The sequence below is a fragment of the Salvelinus sp. IW2-2015 genome, linkage group LG3 (genome assembly GCF_002910315.2).
Source record: "Salvelinus sp. IW2-2015 linkage group LG3, ASM291031v2, whole genome shotgun sequence".
NCBI classification, from domain to species: Eukaryota; Metazoa; Chordata; class Actinopteri; order Salmoniformes; family Salmonidae; genus Salvelinus; species Salvelinus sp. IW2-2015.
The window spans coordinates 17,931,261-17,947,172 of NC_036840.1; the positions used below are offsets into that span (position 1 = coordinate 17,931,261).

The window sequence follows — 15,912 nt, forward strand, 5'->3', positions numbered from 1 at the left end:
GAGGATCAGACCCACCTCAAATTGTAGTGGGTCTGGGCTAGGGTGGCAATGATTTGATCCTTAACTAGTCTCTCAAAGCACTTCCGTTGTCTTTGCTTTCTTGGGTACAGGAATAGTGGTGTACAACGAAGCAAGTGAGGAAAACAGACTAGGATAGGGAGAGATTGAATATGTCCATTAACCAAAAATACTGAATATGTCCATAAACACTCCAGTGACTTGCTGTGGGGGCAACCAACACTATTTTAAAAGAGTCAGGATTCATCCTAAATGAAGGGGTTCCCAGATTTTAACATCAACATAGCGAACTGCTCAAGAGACTAACTGTCTGGGTTTGGTAGCGCTCCAGTCCTCCCTGTCATAATAAGCAGCAGAGGACATGGAAATCATATTATATCCTGGAGAATTGGAACTGCAGTAAATGTAAGTAACCTAATCTATGTTATTTTAACTGTGAGCTCAAAGGGTATTGTCAGCAATAATCATATGCCCATAGAATTTAATTCCACTGTTTGCACTGAAACGATCTACCTTAGGAAGAGGTCCAATGTGAGCAGCCCACTCAGTACCATTGGCTCAAATGTAAATGTCACTGACGTGTCGTGGAAATTCAGGACCGAAAAAGATTTGGTKATTTCTTCAAACAATCATCTTTATTTAATATCGATTTAATTATTGCAATAATGAGGCTGGTCGACCCACCCCACCTCCCACCCTTGAGTGTTGGACCGAGTAACCAAACCTTTACACAAATGTAGAGTACTATATATAGCTGACACTAACAATGCTCAGTCATGGTTGGTTCAACCCCCCTCATGCAGACCAAGGAGCATCATAAGCCACTCTGGGTTCATCATGTTGTTATCTGCACGTGGGTTGTCTTAACCCCACCCTGGTTTAGTTTCCCAGATGCAAGGATAATTTAGAGACAATGAGGAATTGTTCTAAACTCCTGGCTATCTCGGTTACACCCACCACATCTTGTCTATGTAATGCAGTCTTTAACTCATTTGTCAGCTCAAGGCATCTCTTGTGACCATACGCCCAGATTAGGTGCAGGGAACTAGAGTGGAGACCATAAAAACACAGACACTAGCATGCTGACTACACCGCTCGCATCGCGTGCGCTGCAAAATACATTTAGACTTACATGTTATTCAATTATTGCACTCACGAGCGTCTGCGTTGCCTGAGGGCTAAAATAGAAGTCAGTTCTATTTTTGACGCTGATCGCGCTGCAAGTCCTGCCTCTCCCATCTCCTCATTGGTTTATTGAAGCAGATACCCACGTGCCATCTCCTCATTGGTTATACCCACGTGGGTGACTGAAAGACGAACGGAGGTTGGTGGTGGTAATAGACCTTTTATGAAAGTTAGTTGCCAATCGCCCAAAGAAGTCCAAAGAAGAAAAAGCCTGGAAGGAGGAGAGATGACTAGAAACGATTCGGTTGACCGTTTTATGTGTGGATTAATTGTCGGAGTAGAGGACCTTGTGCATTTCAGTTAAAATAACAACTCAACATTTATATCCCAGGACAAATTAGCTAGCAACAGCAAGCTAGCTAAATTGGACAAATTAGCTAGCAACTGCAAGCTAGCTAGCTAAATTGCCATAGATGTTTAATGCTACCTGTCCCCAAATTAATATAATTGTTTCGGAGTTTGTTTTGGTATTTTAACCTGCGTGTCTTGATCGCGTTTGGTGTAGGGGGACAAAATCTATTTGCTTACGATGGCGCGCGGCCGGTTTGGGTACGGTGTAACAGGACAGAAATATCCTCCTATTTGTATTAATAGCTAATTATTAATATCAAACAAATCGGGTAATTTTTCTATCACACGTGTTTACCTTGGATCAGCCTCTCCGAATGGTACTAAAAACAAACAAGCAAACCAGAAATATACAAAATATTTCCCATATTAATACAGTGCATTCAAAGTATTCAGACCCCACAACTTTTTCAGCCTTATTCTAAATTGGATTCAATAAAAAAAAATCATCATCAATCTACACACAATACCCCATAATGACAAAGTAAATACAGTTAAAAATATATATATTTTGTCAATTTAGAAAAAATTAAAACAGAACCTTATTTACAGAGGTATTCAGACCCTTTGCTATGAGAGGGTATGCTTGTAATCGTTAAGGACTGGGGAGTTTTTCAGGATAAGAAATAAATGGAACTAAGTACAGGCAAAATCCTAGAGGAAGAACTGGTTCAGTCTGCTTTCCACTAGACACTAGGACAATAACCTAAAACACAAGGCCAAATATACACTGGAGTTGCATACCAAGAAGACGGTGAATGTTCCTGTGTGGCCGAGTTACAGTTTTGACTTAAATCTACTTAAAAATCTATGGCAAGACCTGAAAATGGTTGTCTAGCAATGGTTAAAAACTCATTTGACATAGCTTGAAGAATTTGAAAATAATAATTGGCAAATGTTGCACAAACCAAGTGTGGAAAGCTCTTTGAGATTTAACCAGAAAGAGTCACAGCTGTAATCGATGCCAAAGGTGCTTCTGCAAAGTATTGACTCAGGTGTGAATACTTATGTAAATTCGATTTCTGTATTTAATTTCTCATAAACGTGGCAACCTTTTTTTTTAAAATTTAATAAAACTCGTTTTTATTTATTTTTTTACCCAATTTTGTGATGTCCAATTGCAATCCTGTCTCATCGCTGCAACTCCCCAACAGGCTTGGGAGAGGCGAAGMTTGAGTCATGCATCCTCCAAAACATCACCCGCCAAACTGCGCTTCTTAACACCCGCCCACTTAACCCGGAAGCCAGCTGCACCAATGTGTCGGACGAAACATCATTCAACTGACGACCAAAGTCAGCCTGCAGGCGCCCGGCCCACCACAAGGAGTCGCTAGAGCACGATGAGCCAAGTAAAGCCCCCCCCCGGCCAAACCCTCACTATGCCTATGGGACTCCCAGTCACTGCCAGTTGTGACACAGCCTGGGATCAAACCAGGGGTCTGTAGTGACGCCTCAAGCACTGCGATGCAATGACTTAGACCGCTGCACCACTCGGGAGGCCATATGCAAAAATGTCTAAACATGTTTTCATGTTGAAAAATGGCTGTAACACAACAAAATGTGGAAAAGGGGAAGGGATCTGAATACTTTCCGAATGCGCTGTAAGTCAAAGGGTATGAATAGTTTTTGATGGCATTGTAACTAAACWAAAAGAAGAAGAAAGTATTCTATGGAACAAAGAAATTATATAAAGAATGATAGTAAAAAGCTTTGGAGTACCTTAAATTAAATTCTAGGCAAATAAGCGAACTTGGCTCCGTCTTCCATTGAGGCAGACTTGTTCATAACAAAACKCTTTGATATTGCCAACCACTTGAATAACTTTATTTGTTGACAAGATTTGCGGACTTAAGCATGACATGCAAGCAAAAAAAGCTGAGCCTTCATATTCATGCAAAACGAACAAAATAATGATATACAAGCACTGTAGTTTTGAGTTCTGCGAAGTTGGTGTGGAAGACTTGAAGAAATTGTTGTTATCTATAAATACTTACAAGCCACCTAGTACCGACAATCTGGATGGTACATTTCTGAAGTTGGTAGTGGAATACATTGCGACTCCTTTTTCCCACATCTTCAATTTAAGCCTAGAATATGGTGTGTGACCTCAGGCCTGGGGGAAGGCAAAGGTCATTGCGCTGCCCAAGAATAGCAAAGCACCCTTTAATAGTTCAAACAGCCAACCAAACAGCCTCTTGCCGGTGCTTGGAAAACTTTTTGAAAAAAGCTTCTCTATTGCAAATTCGGTTGAGTGGGGTGTACCGCAGGGCGGTTTTCTGTTTTTACTAATGACCCTCCACTGACCCGTGGCTATTGAGCAAGTTGAGGCGACTAAACTCCTGAGTGTAACCCTAGATAGCAAGCTACCATGGTCAAAACATATAGACTCAATGGTTGCTAAAATGGGAAGAGGTCTGTCCATGATAAGGCTTTGCTCTGCTTTCTTAACATCTAAATCAACCAGGCATGTCCTACAGGACCTAGTTTTGTCACACATGGACTACTGTCCAGTTGTGTGGTCATGTGAGGCAAAGAAGGACATAGTAAAATTGCCGTTGGTCCAGAACAGAGCATCACGTATTGCACTTAGATGTACACGGAGGGTGAATGTCAGTGGTATGCATGTCAATCTCTCCTGGCTCAAAGTTGAGGAGAGATTGACTGCATCACTATTGGTCTTGTGTGCGAGGTGTTGATAGGTTAAAGGTACCAAACTGTCTGTTCAAGCAGTTGGCACACAGTCCCGGACACTCATCAGTACCACACAAGACATGCAGCCAGAGGTCTCTTCACAGTCCCCAGGTCCAGAACAGAGGCTGGGAAATGCACAGTATTAAATAGAGCCATGACTACATGGAACTCTCTGCCACCCCAGGTAACTCAAGCTAGCAATAAACCAGATTCAAAAAACAGATAAAAGAACACCTTATGGCACGACGGGGTCTGTGGAGAGACATTTTTATACATTTTGTTTTGCACTGTATTATATATTGTATTTTATTTGTTGTGTTTTGTTTCCTGTTTGTACCCCGGGAAGAGTAATCGCTGCCTAAATATAAATACTAAGCAAGTGGGGACAACGGACTGGTATAGGGAGAGATTGAATATGTCCATAATCAAAAAAGATTGAATATGTTTGAACACTCCAGCCAGCCAGCTGGTCTGCACAAGCTTTGAGGACATGGCTTGGGATGCCGTCTGGGCCAGCAGCATTGCGAGGACTAACATGCTTAAATATCTTACTCACATTGGTCATGGAGAACGAGAGCTCACAGTCCTCATGAGCGGCAGTGGCCTGCGTTGGGGCCACTGTTTTCTTTGAAGTAGGCGTAGAAGGCGTTTAGCTTGTCCGGGACCAAGGGGATGATGTCTTCAATGTGACTGGCTTTCCCTTTATAATCTGTGATTGTCTGGAGTCCCTGCCACATACTTTTCATGTCTAAGTTGTTGAATTGCGACTACACTTTGTCCCTGTACTGTCATTTTGCCTGTTTGATTGCATTTGAGGGCATAGCTGGGCTGTTTGTACGTCCATGCTCCCAGTCACCTAGCTGTGGTTAAATGTGGTGGTTCGCGCTTTCAGTTTACTATTCCCAGAGGCAAACCGGAACATATCCCAGTCCGCGTGATCAAAACAATCTTGAAGCATAGATTCCAATTGGTCAGACCAACTTCGAACAGTCCTTACCATGGGTACCTGCTGTTTAACCCTTTGATGCGTACAATCACATATTTGTGATCATTGTTGAGTGGTCCCTGCAGCGTACGATCTCAAATAACGGGATTTGGAACAGTAGCAACAGAACGTATAACACAACAAACACGTCTAAACACCATTGTTGTTACCGTTTTTGACAAATCACAAAGCAAATCAAATGTTTTCACCTTACAGATCATCACATCAAATACAAGCCTGCTGCCTAGCCTAACCGTAGGGGGAGAAACGGTCATCCAATTCGGAATTCCAACTCGGGAACTCTGGCCTCTTTCTAGAGCTCCGACTTTCCGACCTGAAGATCATTGACGTCATGATTTTACCTAGTATTTTTTCCCGAGTTCACAGTTGTCTTGAAGCACCATAAGTCAGACGAGTGAACTATCCCTTGTTATAACATCTTTGGTCTGACAGACGCTAACGTGACAAACACAATGCATTGTATGTCAACAAACATGGTGCCACACATATCCGGCAAATAGCTTAGCATTAGCTCATTCTAATCAGTACAACATTCAAGTATTTTGCACACGTCATATGTGTCCATTACAATCTATGCAAGAATCGGAATGCATGATTTGTCACCAAAACTAGAAAACGTCACCAAAACTAGAAAATGTTAATAAAACAGTAAATACATTATGATCCATATATACATATGGTGTGCTACAGCAGAAACGACAACACGATATACAGAAAATAAGCCACTTACTTTGATAGGAACGCACACATGTCCAAAGTCCAATTTGTAAGACAAAAAACTAAGAAGGCATTGCGGGCACCAGCCAGAAAATGTGCTGGGGGAAAATGTTTGTGCAAGGCCTGTTTTGACTAGAGATGCGTAATGTCTTCATACTTGATCTGGTGAAACACTGGCGAAGTGCTTGGGCTCACGTTGAAGAGAGAAGTTTGTCCGCTCAGTAAAGCCTCAAACATAAATTGTCGCAAGAGTGAAATGGGCTACTTATGCGAATTAACGAGGAGGTGGAACACACCTCAATTCAAACTGTCGTTAGAAAATAAAACTTGTTCGAAAATAATTTGAAATTGACAAGTTGAAACATAGCCTATTGATAGTTAGCAGGCAGTGTGCCTTGGTTTGAAGGCAGCGCGGGTAACTGTCCTGTTGCGTAACAATCACATTTTGGAACAGTGAGAGCATTCTGACATCACGCGCATGAAAAAACTCACGCAGGGGCGACGGTTAGAGATATTTGGAATTCACGTGAAAAGGTTAAGCTTCTGCTTATAGGAGGGGAGGAGGAAAAGGGAGGCATGGTCTGATTTGCCTTGTAGCCATCCCGGAAGCGGGTGTAGCAATGGTCAAGAGTGCTTGATGAGCGATTAGCACAGGAGATATTGATACAATTTTGGTAGCCTTTTTCCCCCTCAGATTTTCTTTATTAAAGTCTCCAGCTACAATAAATGCAGCCTCAGGATATACAGTTTTCAGTTAGAATTTACAGTGTAGTTCCTTGAGAGCCATCACTGTGTCTGCTTGAGGGGAAATATACAGGAACGATCATTCGTTTTTGAATGAAGCAGTTGTCGGTCCTAGCTAGCTATGTTGTGCTAACTGGCAAATGGCGATGCTAACATTAGCTAGCAAGCAAACTGGTTGTGTGCATTGTGCTGGATTTGCCACCCCATTCGTTTCATTTGAAGTGTGGCTTGCTAGCTAACTAATGAACTAGTGCACATTTATCAAACCTGACAAAAAAATCCTTCTTCAAGCACTAAAATCCTTAGCTAGATGTAAAGAATTGCTCTAGAAAAAATATATGTATTATGCAGATTTATTGTTTTAGTTTTAGCAATTGTACGGAGCACCGTCAGTGAAAGAAAAAAAACAGGCCAGGCTAATCCATTCCTTCGTTATTTTTCTTCCGTTCCCTTTTTTTCCTCAATATAAAAATGTATTCCCCCAATATAAAAACCAGGCTCTCAATATAAAAATGTGTTCCCTCAATTTATTAATGCGAATGTCCTTATCATGGATTGATCACAGTTAAATGAATTCTACTTCAATCTGGGCTTGAAATAGAAAGATTTTCTTTGTTGTTTGAATATGTTACTGAGAGAAATGCATTTCCAGTTTCAGTGTTTTAATATGCCTCTGAATCATAAGAGCAAATAATGGGTCACGGGTGTGCAAAACCACTCAATTAGGTGCAATGATGCACTCGCATCCCTGCGCTAGGCAGGTATTCCGTCTGGCTCTGCTTCATTACATTAGCTGTTCTACAGTATATCTACACTTTGGGGGTGTTCATTAACTACCTATCCTTCTGATGAAATGGGTGGGATTACACTGAGAAAAGTGTCCTTTTTCCCCCTTTTTGTTGTCACTCCTGTCGACTCTCTCACGTGGAGGTTTTTGCTCTTTGATTGGCTCAAAGTCAATTTATCCGCCACTGACGAGCATTGCGATTCTGCAAGTAGAAACGACAGGTTCGTCGGTACCAGGTTGGTACGCAGCACAGTACGTCTTTTGTTCTAACAAGAGAAGGAACGGCCTCCTACTGTGCTAAGTACCTATCAGCAGTGAGATTTTTCGGTGTGTCTGACCTCTTAGATCGCTCAGTGTGTTCTCCAATCTCAAAAAAACATTCTAGAAAAAGTGCCATTATCCTCGCAAGGTGGGGTATTTGAAAGGTACTGAAATGTATTGAAACTGAGGTGTCAATACTTTTGACCATCTTTTTTATAAAAAATATAACTTTTTATTGTTTACCAACTTTGGGGGGCATAGAATATAGCTCACTATTTGTATTATTTATTTTATCATCTTTTTTGCTAATCTTTATCAAGGGTGCCACTAATTATGGACCTGGCTGTATATGTAATATATATTATAATATATAATATATGTCATTTTGCTTCTCTCCCCTCAGGTAGTAAGGTAATCTCTAGAGAGCTGAGTGTAGAGGGTCTGTCTGAAGTACAGTCTGTCCTACAGCGCCCTCCTCTGGTGTGGGACAACCTGCACGCAAATGACTACGACTCCAGGTAGGATAAGATAAATTGAGATGAGAAGATAATATAAGGTCTTGTATATTTTGTTTATTGTAAGACATTGTCAGCACCATTTCACCAGATCAAATTATTGGTGCATGCAAATGTACTTGGTGAATAAGGTTGACTCTTATTGTGATTCTGATTCCAGACGTCTCTTCCTGGGTCCCTTCAAGGGTCGCTACCCCCAGCTTGCCACCCAACTCCGGGGCTTGCTGCTTAACCCCAACTGCGAGTTCGAGGCCAACTACATACCCCTGCACACGCTGGGGACTTGGTACCGCACTGGGAGGGAGGAGAAGAAGGGTAAGAAAAGGGGTGAGGGAAGGGAGAGGGAAGAGAGGAGGGGGAAGGAGGGAGAGGGATGATAGTGGGTGAGGGAGGGAGGAGGCAGGGAGGAAGGATAATTTTGGACAGACAGGGTGTTAAAGAAAAACACACACACACACACACACACACACACACACACACACACACACACACACACACACACACACACACACACACACACACTGGGTACACTGACACTATCAGAGCAGCAGACCCTTAGACTAGCGTTATCCACAGTGACAACATCATAGAGGGATTGGGGGGAGGAAGGGAGGGGGGCGAGAGGAGGGAGAGGGATGGATAGTGGATGAGTGAGGAAGGAGGCAGGGAGGAAGGATAGATGCGAGAGAGGAGGAAGGTTGATGTCAACTAAATATTTTTGGACAGATAAGCGACAGGGTGTTATAGATAAACACACACACACACAGGGTCCACTGACACTATCAGAGCAGTAGACCCTTAGACTGACGTTATCCACAGTGACAACATCATAGAGGGATTTGGGAGAGAGAGGGAAGGGAGAGGGAAGGAAAGACGGAGGCATTCAAGAGAGGAAAGAGAAATTAAGCTCAAAAGCATGAGATCAAAAAGACAAGTAAGGGGTGTAGAAAAGAAGACATGAAGCGAGTGAGGTCAGAAAGGAAGGATGGAAGAGTGATGGACAGTAACGGAGAAAGAGAACGGATAAAGAGACAATGGAGGGAGTGGGAGGGAAAGAGGGAGTGGGAGTGGGAAGGAGAGAGAGGGAGAGGGAAAGAAGGAGTGAGAGATAAAGAGAGGACTGGAGCGTGTGAGTGGGCTGAGAATTAGAACACTCAGTGCCTCCACACCCCTAGGGGTAAACACTATCACCATGGTTACATGGAGGTTAACTGCTATCACCAGGGTTACGATAGAAGGTTGGGGGTGAGGCCAGTGTGATAAATGATCTGACTGGCTCATTATATTTGCTTTGCAAAAAATAGTATGACATCATCATATATACATTTTACTCAAGTTCTGACTGAACTACTTTTCACATACATTTTGACAAACCATGTGTGTCATATCAAATCAAAATGGTTAGCAGTGTAGCGAAATCCTTGTGATTCTAGTTCCGACAGTGCAGCAATATCTAACAAGTAATCTAACAATTCCACAACAACTACCTAATACACACAAATCTAAGTAAAGGATTTGTGTATCATCATATATGGATGAGCAATGACCGAGCAGCATAGGAAAGATGCAATATATGGTATAAGATACAGTATATACATATGAGATGAGTAATGCAAGATATGTAAACATTATTTAAGTGGCATTATGAAAGTGACTAGTGATCCATTAGTGTTTGTTGTTTTGTGTGAGTGAATGTGTATTTCTCACCATAGTGTGTGTGTATGTGTTTCTAACAATGGTGTGTGTGTGAGTGGTGTATTCTTCACCATGGTTTTCTGTGTTCCTAACCATGGTGTGTGTACATATGTGTGTAGATGAGGAGTACCAGTACTGTCCAGAGATGGCGCTGTCTACTGCACTGCACGACTGGATGGGAGAGCTCAGCCAACCACTGCAGCCAGGTAGTGTGTGTGTGTGTGTGTGTGTGTGTGTGTCAGGTACTGAAAAGACACAGAAGCTGATCTCAACTGTTCATCCTGATGTTGATGTGGATTCAGATCTGTGTCAATTCTAATTCTATCAATCTACTCATTCTAATTCTATAATTCTCATTTTAATTATTCTTATTGTAATTCTATAATTCTACTCATTCTAGTTTTATAATTTGAATCATTCAAATTCTAAAGTTCTACTCATTCTAGTTCTATATGTGTGACTTCTCCACAGGTCGCCAGAGCAGACAGGCAGACCAGAGGTCATCGGTTCAAAAGTCGGGGACCCTAGAGAGTGAAAACTGTCACCCCACCACCAGAGAAGGTCGCCCCAAACCCCCTAGAGAACCTCCGCAGGGGGACAGCCCTCCCCCCTCCAGCCCTGAGGGAGAGGAAGGGGTGTGGAGGGGGGAGAAAGAAGGAAGGAGTGAGGCAGGAGACAGAGAGGAGAGAGAGAAGAAACTCCACAACAACCAGTTCCAACAAGGGCCAGGCCAGCCAATGGGTCCAGGGGGGGTGCTGTGTGTTGGGAAGGCTCCTCTAAGCGAGTCCCAAATCCGGCTGCTGGTAGGTCTCCACTACCTTCCCCATGAGCACGGCCCGTCAGCCCAGAGACTGTTACAGGACCTCACCTGGCTCAAAGAACACTGCCACCTGGTCAGCGCTAATGACAAGAAGGGGCCGCCGCAGAAGGTCTGTGTGTGTGTTTGTGTGTGCCCATTTACTCTATCTGTGATGGCATCTCAACTGTATGTATGTGTGTGTARGTACAATATGTCAAAAAAATTATATTGCATTTGTGGCACAGCGGTCTAAGGTACTGCATCTCAGTGCTAGAGGCGTCACTACAGACACCCTGGTTCGAATCCAGGCTGTATCACAACTGGCCGTGATTGGGAGTCCCATAGGGCGGCGCACAATTGGCCCAGCGTCGTTGTAAATAAGAACTAACTTCTTAACTGACAAAAAAATTATCATAATTATGCATCGCATAATTATGCGTCACATGCATCGCAAACAACAGGTGTAGACTAACAGTGATGCTTACTGAAGGGGCGTTCCCAACAATGCAGAGAGAAAAATAGAAAATAATAGAAAGATAATAACTGGGAATAAATACACAATGAGTAACGATAACATGGCTATATACACGGTATACCAGTACCGAGTCGATGTGCAAGGGTACGAGGTAATGTGTGTGCGCATGCGTGTGTGTGTCTGCATGTTTGTGTGTGTGTGTGCCTTCATGCTTGTGTGTGCATTCATGTGTCAGTGTGTGTGTGTGTGTGTGTGTGTGTGTGTGTGTGTTGCAGGCGGAGGAGTGGCGTGGCCGAGCGGCCGGGTTCCTAGGTGTGTGTGAGGAGATTGCAGCGCTGCACAGTAGTGTAGTGAGTGGAGTGAGCAAGGCCGTGCTGTATGACCTTTACCCTTACGTATGGGACCTCAGAAACACTGCACTGGTGGCCAAGGCCTTCATCTGCTGGCTCGGTGAGTAGAGGGGGGAGGGAGGGAGGGAGAAGGAGAGCGAGAGAGAGAGAGAGAGAGAGGGGCTAAGGACAGAAAAAACATTTCAACTTGGATAAAGCATACACTGTAAGATTTACTATACTCTTCTTTCTCTCCACCTCTCCCTTTATCTGTCCTCCCCCCCCTTTCTCTTTCTGTCTAAGATGGGCGTGTGTTGAGTGACAGCTCTCCGTTGGGTTCCTGGAGGAACTGCTTCCACTGTGAGTAGAGGTGACCCCTGACCCCTCAACCCTGATCCCTCAACCCCAACCACTGACCCCTCCACTGTCTCTGACCCCTGATCCTTCAACCCTGAACCCTCATTGGGTCGTTATGAAATTGGGCATGGTCTTCCTTAAATGTTGTGTGATTGACAGGCGGGTTCTCATCTCTGATAGGGTGCGGGACGACCACGGGGGCAGAGTTACTGGGGGTGGAGTCAGAACCCTGGGTGTTCAAAGGGGGAGTGTCCGGAGAGTTGCAGGTAGGACAGTGTGTGTGTGTATGTGTCAAACAAATCTTATATGTCACATGAACGTGTTTAGCAGATGTTATTGTGGGTGTAGCAAAATGCTTGTGTTTCTAGCTCCAACAGTGCAGTAATATCTAACAAGTAATATCTAACAATACACACAATGTAAAGGAATGGAATTAAGAATATACACTGCTCAAAAAAATAAAGGGAACACTTAAACAACACAATGTAACTCCAAGTCAATCACACTTCTGTGAAATCAAATAACGTACATTAGAAGCACCTAGATTGACAATACATTTCACATGCTGTTGTGCAAATGGAATAGACAAAGGTGGACATTTATGGCAATTAGCAAGACACCCCCCAATAAAGGAGTGGTTCTGCAGGTGGTGACTCACAGCCACTTCTCAGTTCCTATGCTTCCTGGTGATGTTTTTGGTCACTTTTGTATGCTGGCGTGCTTTCACTCTAGATGTAGACTGAGACGGAGTCTAACCCACATAAGTTATCATAATATAATAACATAATAACATAACATAATCAATTTGTAGTCGTCTGGATAGGCGTCTCTAATGGACTTAAAGTAAAATGTAAATAAGTGGCTCAGGTAGTGCAGCTCATTCCAAATGGCAACTCAATGCGAGCTGGTTAGGCAGAAGGTTTGCTGTGTATGTCAGCGTAGTGTCAGAACAATGGAGGCGCTAACAGGAGAAGGCACAGTACACAGGAGACGTGGAGGAGGCCGTAAGGAGGCAACAACCCAGCAGCAGACCGCTACCTCCGCCTTTGTGCAAGAGAGGATTAGGAGGAGCATGCCAAAGACCCTGCAAATGACCTCCCGAAGGCCACAAATGTGCATGTGTCTGCTCAAACTGGTCGAAACAGACTCCAATAGGGTGATGAAGGGCCAAGTGTCCACACAGGTGGGTGTGCTTACAGCCAACACCGTGCAGGACGTTTGGCATTTGCCATGGAACACCAAGATTGGCAAATTCGCCTAATCTGGCGCCCTGTGCCTTCAACAGATGAAAGCAGGTTCACAACTGAGCCCATGAGACATGTGACAGACGTTGACAGAGTCTGGGACGTGTAGACGTGCTGACACGCAACATCTCCAGCTGACCGGTTGGCGATGGGTACAGTCAATGGTGTGGCGGGTAGGCATTTCTTTGTAGGGGCCGCACAGCCCTCCATGTATGCTCTCCGAAGGTGAGCCTAACTGCCATATAGGTACCGAGATGTGAGACCGTCAATCGATCAGTCCCCAGATACACCCTTGTGAGACCATATGCTGACACATGCACATTTGTGGCTACTGTGGAAGGGTCATTTTGCGGCTCTGCATGATGCTCCTCCTTGCACAAGCGGAGTAGCTGTAGTCCTGCTGCTGGTTGTTTGCCCTACCTGGCCTCCTCCACGCTCTCCTGATGTACTAAGCATGTCTCTCATGGTAGGCCCTCCCATGATCTGGACACTACGCTGACAGACACAGCAACCTTCTTGCACAAGCTCGCAGCATTGATGCTGACCATGCCCGTGATTGAGACTGCCACTACCTAGAGCACAATGTGTGGTTGGCAGACTCCGCTCTACACCTAGATAATAGCACCGCCTCAATTCAAAAGTGACCAAAAAACATCAGCAAGAAGCATAGGAAATGAGAAGTGGTCTGTGGTCACACCTAGAGAACCACTCCTTTATTAGGTGGTGTCTTGCTAATTGCTACTAATTTCCACCTTTTGCTATTCCATTTGACACAGCATGTGAAATTATGTCAATCAGTGTTGCTTCCTAAGGTGACAGATTATTCACAGAAGTGTGATTGACTTGGAGTTACATTGTGTTGTTTAAGTGTTCCCTTTATTTTTTTGAGCAGTGTATAAATATTTGGATGAGCAATGTCAGAGCGGCATAGACTAAGATATAGTGAAATAGGATACAGTATATACATATGAGATGACTAATGCAAAATATGTAAACATTATTAAAGTGGCCATTGATTTCAAGACTATGTATWTAGGGCAGCAGCCTCTAATGTGCTAMTGATGGCTATTTAACATTCTGATGGCCTTGAGATAGAAGCTGTTTTTCAGTCTCTCAGTTTTGATGCGCCTGTACTGACCTCGCCTTCTGGATGATAGCGGGTTGAACAGGCAGTGGCTCGGGTGGTTGTTGTCCTTGATGATCTTTTTGGCCTTCCTGTGACAGTGGGTGCTGTAGGTGTCCCGGAGGGCAGGTAGCTTGCCCCCGGTGATGTGTTGGGCAGACCGCACCACCCTCTGGAGAGCCCTGCAGTTGCGTGCGTTGCAGTTGCCGTACCAGGCGGTGATACAGCCCGACAGGATGCTCTCAATTGTGCATCTGTAAAAGTTTGAGGGTTTTAGGTTCCAAGCCAAAATTCTTCAGCCTCCTGTTTTATTTTATACATTTTTTTWACCTTTATTTAAGTAGGCAAATCATTAAGAACACATTCATATTTACAATGAGGCCTACACCGGCAAAACCCGGACGACGCTGGGACAATTGTGCGCCGCCCTATGGGACTCTCAATCACAGCCGGTTGTGATTCAGCCTTTTTCACCACACTGTCTGTGTGGGTGGACTATTTCAGTTTGTCAGTGATGTGTATGCCGAGGAACTTGAAGCTTTCCACCTTTTATGCTGTGGTCCCGTTGATGTGGATGGGGGGTGCTCCTTCTGCTGTTTCCCGAAGTCCACGATTCACTCCTTAGTTTTGTTGCTGTTGGGTGAGAGGTTATTTTCCTGGCACCACACTCCCAGGTCTCGTCATTTTTGGTAAATCAGGACTACTACTGTTGTGTCGTCTGCAAACTCGATGATTGAGTTGGAGGCGTGTGTGGCCACGCAGTCATGAGTGAACAGGGAGTACAGGAGGGGGCTGAGCACACATCCTTGTTTTGAGGATCAGCACAGTAGAGGTGTTGTTTCCTACCTTCACCACCTGGGGCCCGTCAGGAAGTCCAGGACCCTGTTGCACAGGGCGCGGTTCAGATCCAGGGCCTTGAGCTTAATGATGAGCTTGGAGGGTATTATGATGTTGAATGCTGAGCTATAGTCAATGAACAGCATTCTTACATACAGTAGGTATTCCTCTTGTCCAGATGGGATAGGGCAGTGTGCAATGCGATGGCGATTGCATCGTCTGTGGATCTATTGGCACGATAAGCAAATTGGGTCTAGGGTGTCAGGTAAGGTAATATGATCCTTGACTGACTAGTCTCTCAAAGCACTTCATGATGACAGAAGTGAGTGCTGCGGGCGATAGTCACTTTGTTCAGTTACCTTTGCTTTCTTGGGTACAGGAACAATGGTGGACATCTTGAAGCGTGTGGGGACTGGGATAGGCAGAGATTTGAATATGTCCGTAAACACTCCAGCCAGCTGGTCTGCGCATGCTCTGAGGACGCGGCTAGGGATTCCGTCTGGGCCGGCAGCCTTGCGAGGGTTTAACACGCTTAAATATCTTTCTCACGTCGGCAACGGCGAAGGAGAGCCCACAGTCCTAGGTAGCAGGCCGCGTCGGTGCCACTGTATTATCCTCAAAACGGGCGAAGAAGGTGTTTAGCTTCTCCGGAAGCAAGACATCAGTGTCTGCGACGTGGCTGGTTTTCCCTTTGTAGTCTGTGATTGTCTGTAGACACTGCCACACATGTCTAGTGTCTGAGCCGTTGAATTGCGACTCCACTTTGTCTATATACTGATGC

General features: G+C 44.3%; 1 protein-coding gene across 1 annotated transcript in view; it reads left to right on the plus strand.

The window, feature by feature from the left end:
• The window catches only part of si:dkey-183c6.8 (protein O-GlcNAcase), a 75,551-nt gene that overhangs the window by 16,649 nt on the left and 42,990 nt on the right, over positions 1 to 15,912 (plus strand). Inside the window, exons 7-13 of the mRNA XM_023970048.2 lie at positions 8,161 to 8,275; positions 8,433 to 8,587; positions 10,087 to 10,173; positions 10,439 to 10,896; positions 11,517 to 11,691; positions 11,874 to 11,930; positions 12,108 to 12,193. Coding sequence (XP_023825816.1) covers positions 8,161 to 8,275; positions 8,433 to 8,587; positions 10,087 to 10,173; positions 10,439 to 10,896; positions 11,517 to 11,691; positions 11,874 to 11,930; positions 12,108 to 12,193 — 1,133 coding nt within the window. The remainder of the gene's footprint in view (positions 1 to 8,160; positions 8,276 to 8,432; positions 8,588 to 10,086; positions 10,174 to 10,438; positions 10,897 to 11,516; positions 11,692 to 11,873; positions 11,931 to 12,107; positions 12,194 to 15,912) is intronic.